General features: G+C 44.9%; 1 protein-coding gene across 1 annotated transcript in view; it reads left to right on the top strand.

Annotated features, from left to right (window-relative positions):
- The first annotated feature begins 1,144 nt into the window (after positions 1–1,144).
- Positions 1,145–7,483, top strand: part of CREBL2 (cAMP responsive element binding protein like 2) — a 25,779-nt gene continuing 19,440 nt past the window's right edge. The window contains exon 1 of the mRNA XM_008062517.2: positions 1,145–1,499. Within this exon, the coding sequence (XP_008060708.1) occupies positions 1,485–1,499 (15 nt within the window). The 5' untranslated portion in view covers positions 1,145–1,484. The remainder of the gene's footprint in view (positions 1,500–7,483) is intronic.

Here is a 7,483-nt window from a genome sequence, read left to right as displayed (position 1 = left end):
CCTCAGCCTCCCAAAGGCGCGGGATTACAGGCTGAGCCACCGAGCCTGGCTGATACTCTTATTTTTAAGAAATTTTGTTTAATAATTTAAAGTGGATTCACCACAGTTAAACCAATTCAGTGGTTTTTAGTGTATTCGGAGAGCTGTGCAGCCATCACCAAAATCAATTTTAGATCTTTTCCATCACTTCAAAAAGAAACCTAGTATCCATTAACAGTCACTCTCTCTTCTGGGCCCCTTCCCTCCCTGCCATTCCTCAACCCCAGTACTTGGCAACCACTCGTGGACTTTTTGTCTCTTTAGCTGTGCCTATTTCAGATATCTCATTATAAACAGAATTATACAATGTATGGCCTTTGGTATCTAGCTCCTTTCACCTAACACAGTATTTTCAGGGTTTAAATACATTGTAGTATGTACGTATCTGTAGTTTGTTTGTTTGTTTTTTTTTTGCTGAGTAATGTTTCTTTATATGCATATTCCACAATTGGTTTATCCATTCATCCATGGATGGACATTTGGGCTGTTTCCAGTTTTTGTCTATTATGAAAAATGCTGCTAGAAGAGAACATTTGTGTACCAGTTTCTGTGTAGTCATAGGTTTTCATTCCTCTTGGGTATAGGAGTGGTCAGTATTCTGAGGAACTGCCAAAATGTTTCCCAAAGCAGCTGCACCCTTTTATAGTCCTAGGTTTTTGTGGGTTTTTTTTTTCTTTTTCTTTTTCTTTTTCTAGAGAGGAGGGCTTGCCATGTTGCCCAGACTGGTCTCGAACTCCTGGGCTCAAGCAATCCTCCTGCCTCAGCCTCCCAAAGTGCTGCGATTACAAGCGAGAGCCACCGCGCCTGGCTTGTTTTTTTTATTTTTTTAATAAAGAGCATTTAAGGTTTCCTCAGCGTCCCGGAGGAAGGTCCGCTCGCAGGGCCCCAAACTCCCTCGCGTCCCCACCAGGCCGGGGCACTGGAGCCTAAACATCGGATCCGCGCACAGCGGGCCTCCCGCCCGGCCCCGCCTCCTCGGCGCCTGAAGGCCAAAGGAAAACAGCCGCCCCCGGCTGAGGCTCTGTGGACATTGTAGTTCTCTCTCTCGTCAGCAGCGCGGAGACTGCGGGAAGGAAAACTACAATGCCCAGAATGCCGCGGTGCTACGGTAGCCGCAGGGGCCATTCCGCGTGCCGCGCTCCCGCCCCCTCTCCGGTCTCGGCGGCTCTCCAGAGCGCTTGTAAACACACCCAGAGGCTGTCATGGAGGGGGAGGAGGAGGCGGCGGCGGCGAAAGGAGGCGTTTGGGGCCGCCTCCGGGGTCCGCTCTGCCATTCCTGAACTGGCCCCTCGTCCCCGTGACTGTGGCATCAGGGAAGCGAACTGTTAGGCGCGAGGAGGCAGCCAGAATCATATCCCCTTCTTCCCCGGGGCGGGGGCCGGGCCGGCTGAGCCGGGGGAGGGCCCGGGGAGGGAGTGCCTGGCCGGGCCGGCCTGTCTGCCGAGATGGATGACAGTAAGGTAAGTCTTGTGGTCTGCACGCGCAGCTGCCGCCGCCGCCGCCGCCGCCTGCTTGTCGCAAAATGCTAGTCCCGGCTTGGTAGTCCTCGGCTGAGTAGTCCGTGCCAACACCCAGAAACACCTGCCTGAGACGTCCTGCCTCTTGCCAGTGATTGCCCGGTGGTACCCAGCCAGGAATTCGGGGAACACCGGGGCCGTGTTTTTCCAGGAAGGGCCCTCTTCTTTGGAAAATTTTCACTCCCAAGGCTACCCTGTTTGAGCTTTTCCAGATAGCGTAAACCCTAGACCTTGGCTTGCCTGTCGAGATAAGTGAAGAAACTACTGTGCTTTTTCTTTTTGCACTCTTTCGCTCCTTCCTAGCCTGTCTCCAGTTTGGAGGCCCTTAAGTAGTGCACCCTGAACCAGCCCTCTTCCCCTCGACGATTCCCCTTTCTTCTCTCAGGCTCTCTTACTCAATGCCCCATTCATATATCAGTTCACACCCCCTCTGAGCTATTTTCCTGTGGTTGGTTGGAACACTCCGCTAAGCTCCTCTTGCTATTTGGCCAGAGTCTGGAATTTAACCTCCTCTAGAAAGCCTTCTTTAAGAAAAGTAGTGAACTTCTTGTTAATCGAAATGCCCTCTCACCCTCTCACTTTCCCTATCCAAATCATTTATCTTTATGATCGTAAGATAATGGTCATCGTCGGTTAATTCACATGGTTGATCTATGTGTAACCTTTCTGTCTTCGTATCTACCCGCATTAGTCTTGTTTAGTTTTATTTCATGAAGATAAGGATGGTCAGGGATTCACTTATCGATGGTTTAGGATGTTCAGGAATTGGATTTTTTCCTTTAAGAAAGCAGACTTCTAAGATTTGCTACTTTTTAAAGTAAAAAAATCAGTCCTTTCCTGTGCTTTGCAGTCTTGTGTTCCGAATCTTCTGGCATACTCCTTGTGATAGCGTTTTCCTTTGTTGGGGTGCTATTTTTTTTTTTTTTCCTTTACCTAATCGGTATAACTTTGGCATTGCAAAGTTTTTGTTTCACACATCCTCAAAGAGATTACAAAATTTTCAACTTCTCTGTGCTCCTTGTTTTATTCTTTACTGCCTTCTCTTCATGCAGAAGACCCTGAGAAGAGCGATCGAAGGGAAAACCCAATGCAGAATTCTGGAATTGGACTCACTTAGAGGAACAGATTGCTTGGGAACTAGCAAATCCCTCCTAACCTGAAGTGGTATTTCCACGACAGAAGAGGGACGTTCTGAAGGCTTTCCAGAAAAATCAGAAAATAATTATTCATAAAAGTCTTTGCTAGCTTGATGTTTCAGTGTTAAATTTGAATAATGTATGATCTTTCCTAGAAAATAGTATTAATGCTATGGCTGTTTAAGGGTGCTAGAAGAATACAGTGTGCTTTGTTTTCCTTAACTTGAATCTCTCAGTGTATATTCTGATTTTCAGTTGTTTCTTTTGAAACATTTAATAACTTTCTCAAAGTCTTTAATAATCTCAAATAAATCCAAGAAAAGTACATGGGATTTTACTTAGCTATAAGATCACATAGGGGTCCGGGTGTGGTGGCTCAAGCCTGTAATCCCAGCACTTTGGGCAACTGAGGCGAGAGGATTGCCCGAGCCTGCGGGTTCAAGACCAGCCTGGGCAACATGGTGAGACCTTTTCTCTACAATAAATCAAAAACTGAGCCAGGCATGGTAGCACATGCCTGTAGTTCCGGCTACTTGGAAGGCTGAGGAGGAAGGATCACCAGAGTCCAGCAGGTTGACACTGGGGTGGCCATGAGCATGCCACTGCACTCCATCCTGGGCAATGGAGTGAGACTCCAACTCAAAAAAAAAAAAAAAGATCACATAAGGATTATTTCTAAAACTAGTGGGGTGGGGGTGCAGGGGCGATAGGAACACAGATTTCATTGTTTTGCCTAAAAAGGTAAAATTAAAATTTGAGGGTAGGCTATCCGTAACTTATTTCCTATGGAGTACACAAGTAAACAAATTTAGTTCTCGTTTTTTATTAATTCATTGTTTTTATGAGTATTTAGAAACCAGCAGCTTTTAAAATCTTAATGATTATCAAAAAGAACATTCATTTCAAATGACTTGCATGGCTAGTGCCTGGTGTACACTACTTTCACTTTGAATGCTTGTTGTAGTTGTCAGTGAGTAATATTTAAATGTCATGTACAGCAAGCCCTTCAACAGTTGGGCAGTGTGAAACAACCCTAAAGCAAGGCGTTGGCAGCTCCCAGCCCTACCTTTCTCTGCCCTAGTTGTTATAAGCCCACAAAGTTGTCCTCCTGTTATATACAGCCATAATCACACACAGAACACACTTTTCCCTACTGTGTATTAATCACAGAGTCGCCGTTTCCATTTTCCTCATTATAAGGGAAAATAAGAGTTGGGACTTAGAAGTATGGTAACTGTGCCAGTGAGGCTGAAGGATGACAAACTGGCGAACAGCAAGGCCAGGGCAAAAGCAAGAGGACGAAGTGGACAGGAGCAGCAGTTCTAGAGTTATTATTTGAATGATCAGGTTAGGGAACAGGTGATGATGATGTGAGGACCTCCCATTATAAAGATTATGTATTTTTGCCAGGCAAAATGGCTCATGCCTATAATCCCAACACTTGGGGAGGCCAGGGTGGGAGGATTGCTTGAGGCCAGCCTGGGCAACATAGTGAGATCCCGTCTCTACAATTAACTAAAAAAAGCAGCAGGAGACTTAGGAAAATGCTACATAGCATTTCCTAAGCTCAAATATGACTGAGTAGATCAATCATCTAATTGGGAGTGAAAAAATCTTGGCTAAGTTATTTAACCTTTCTGAGCTTCCATTTCCTTATCTGTTAAATAGGGCCTTCTTTGCAGGCTTTGGTGAGGGATAGAGATGATGCATTTAAAACATCTATAGTCAGGTTGGGCTTGGAGGCACATGCCTATAATCCCAGCACTTTGGGAGGACAAGGCAAGAGGATTGCTTGAGCACAGGAGTTTGAGACCAGCCTGGGCATCATAAGGAGACCTCGTCTCTACAAAAAATAAAAAAATTAGCCTGCGCCTGTAGTCCCAGGGTAGGCTGAAGTGGGAGGATCGCCTGAGCCAATGAGGTCAAGACCTGCAGTGAACTGTGATCATGCCAGTGCACTCCAGCCTGGGCCGCAGAGCGAGACACCCCCAATCAAAAAAAAAAAGCATCTAGTACAGATTCTAACACATAGTGGGTACTTGAAAAAAGTTATCATTATTATATTACCTAGCAGTGACTTCCTTGGGCCTTGGCACAGTGCTGTAGGTAACTGAGATGCTCATTTTAGTAATTCTAACATGAATGCAGTTGTATAACATTTGCAGCCGTGTTTACCCCTACACTTCCCTTTGTTCCTAACTGCTTCAGTGGGAGGAGCAGAAGGATGGGACATAAAATGAACTCAGCTCTGATCTTGACTGTTAGGTGGTGCGACAAAGGCAGTCTCCCAAATCTACTTGCATGTCCACCATTGGGAAAAGGTGCTTTTTTAAAATGAAAGCTTCTCCTCCTTGACCTGCTGCATTTAATTATAAAAAATATATAAATCTGTTATTTTGGTGGCTTTGATCATAGCAAATTAATATTTTTATATTACATTTGACTTCTATGTGTATTGAATGAAAATATGAATAAATTGAAATATTCTAAACCAGGTGTTCCTGCCATAGACTGTAAAGCTGGGTGACTGAGCGAGATCCTGTCTATGAAAGTAAAACGTATAATGAAATAAGCGTTTGTAACTATTCTTGGGGCACTTACAGTTTGGTGATTTAGGGAGACAAATAGAAAAGTAATGGCAATATAGTGAGGTAAAAAATGAGGGCAGTAGAAGCAAAGTGCATTTGGGGCATAATGGATGCCTAGCCAAGCCTGCAGTAGCTTAGTTGGTGGGGGTGGATGCCTCACTGTCAAGTATGTCAGACCTGGGTTCACATAGTAGAAACAAATCTGTAAAGAACAGGAGTTGCTAAGCCGGGCTCGGTGGCTCAGCCTGTAATCCCGTGCCTTTGGGAGGCTGAGGTGAGTAGATTGCCTGAGCCCAAGGGTTCGAGACCCGCCTGGGCAACTTGGCGAGACCTCATCTCTACAATAAATCAAAAATTAGCTGGGCATGGTAGCGCGTGCCTATAGTTTCAGCTACTTGGAAGGCTGAGGCGGAAGGATTGCTGGAGCCCAGCAGGTTGAGGCTGCGGTGACTGGAAGCAGCCACTGCACTCCAGTCTGGGTGACAGAGTGAGACTCCAACTCAAAAAAAAAAAGAACAGGAGTAGCTGGGCATGATGGTACATGCCTGCAGTCCCAGCTACTCTGTAGTCACAGCTACTTGGGAGGCTGAGGAGGGAGGATCACTTGAGCCCAGGAGTCCAAGGCTGTGGTGAGTCATAATTGTGCCACTGCACTCCAGTCTGGGGGGAGGGCAGGTAAGAACAGGAGTGTCCCCCAAGACAGGAAAGATGGAATATCCTATACTACAGCATGTTGCACAGGAGAATAACTATTTTGGTAAAGCTAGAGCAGGGAATGACAATCTTTCTGTAAAGGGCCAGATAGTATTTGTAGGCTATTTGGTCTCTGTTGGAATTATTATCGATTCTGCCATTGTATTGTGAAAGCAACCATAGGCAGAACATAATGAATGGGCATGGTTGTGTTCCAGTAAGACTTTAGTTACAGAAACAGGCAGAGGGCTATGTTTGACTTGCTAGCAGGGTAGTAATTATGTGACCCCTGGCCTACAGCATAAAGTGCAAGTCATGATTAGAGGTGTGGTCAGAGATAAGGATGGAAAGATAATGACATACCTGGCAAAGTAGGCTGAGAAATTTGCATCAGTATTTTTCAAAGTATGGAAGACACCTGCGGAATCAGAATTTCTGGGGATGGAACTTGGGAATTTGAATTTTAGTAGCCTCCCCAACTGAGTGGTACAAATGCCAGAGGTGTTAGGAGCTATTGAAGGACATAGAAAAAGAAGTGACAAAACCATATTTGTGTTTTTGAAGAAAACATGCTAATGGTTATATGGAAAATGAATTAGGGTGAAGATGTAGGAACTGAGTAACACCAAAGGCAGATGGTCCAGTTATGGAAGAACATAGGTTTTGGCATATGGCCTGAGTTCAGATCTCTTTTCTACCTTTTCAGACTGTTAGGATTTTGGACAATTACTTAATATCTTCAGAACTTACTTTCTTCAGATATAGATTGAGTGTGTTAATAAGGACCTTATTGAGTTGTGAGAATTAAATGTAATACTTATGTGAGCCCATACCAGAAGAACTTAGAACATACAAGTTCTCAGTAAATGTTGGTCCTTTCTGACTCCTCTCCAGCGTGGTAGATTGCTTAGAAGGAAGGCCTGGACTAAAGATCCTACTAAAGGCTGTTTCAGTATAGGCTGCAGTTGATGCAGTGTGCATAAACGCCCTCAACGATGCAGGCTGTGGAGAGATTACTAAAGAGACACAGTCCCAAAAAACTGTAAAATGATGGGAAATCACTGAAGAATAGGAGTGAGCAAAATAAATTGAAAAAGATCAGCGAGGTAGGAGAACCAGGAGAAAAGGCTGTGATGCCATTGATCTAGGGTGCAGAGACTCCTGAAACAGGACTTTGTCTATGATGTGAGATGCTAAAAAAGTCAGGTTAAATAAGTAGTGAAACAATATCCATTGGACTTGTTCATAAACCTAGTAGGAGCAGCTTCAATGGAGTGATGGGGCAGAAGCCAGAATGCACTGGGTGAGGAGGAGGTGGGTGGGAAAGAAGCAAAGACAGTATGTGTAGATCATCTTGCTAAGTCCATGTGCAAGTTTCAGGCACTGCTAATATAGATGTAGCATTATACTTATTTTATTTATTTATTTTTTTGAGTTGGAATCTCACTCGGTCGCCCAGACTGGAGGGCAGTGGCCACTCCCGGCCACCGCAGCCTCCACCTGCTGGGCT

The sequence above is a fragment of the Carlito syrichta genome, unplaced genomic scaffold (assembly GCF_000164805.1).
Source record: "Carlito syrichta isolate Samal-C Ts95f unplaced genomic scaffold, Tarsius_syrichta-2.0.1 Scaffold305731, whole genome shotgun sequence".
In the NCBI taxonomy this organism is placed as follows: domain Eukaryota; kingdom Metazoa; phylum Chordata; class Mammalia; order Primates; family Tarsiidae; genus Carlito; species Carlito syrichta.
Note: the sequence above shows the minus strand (reverse complement) of the source record. Positions and strands in the feature narration are given on the sequence as shown.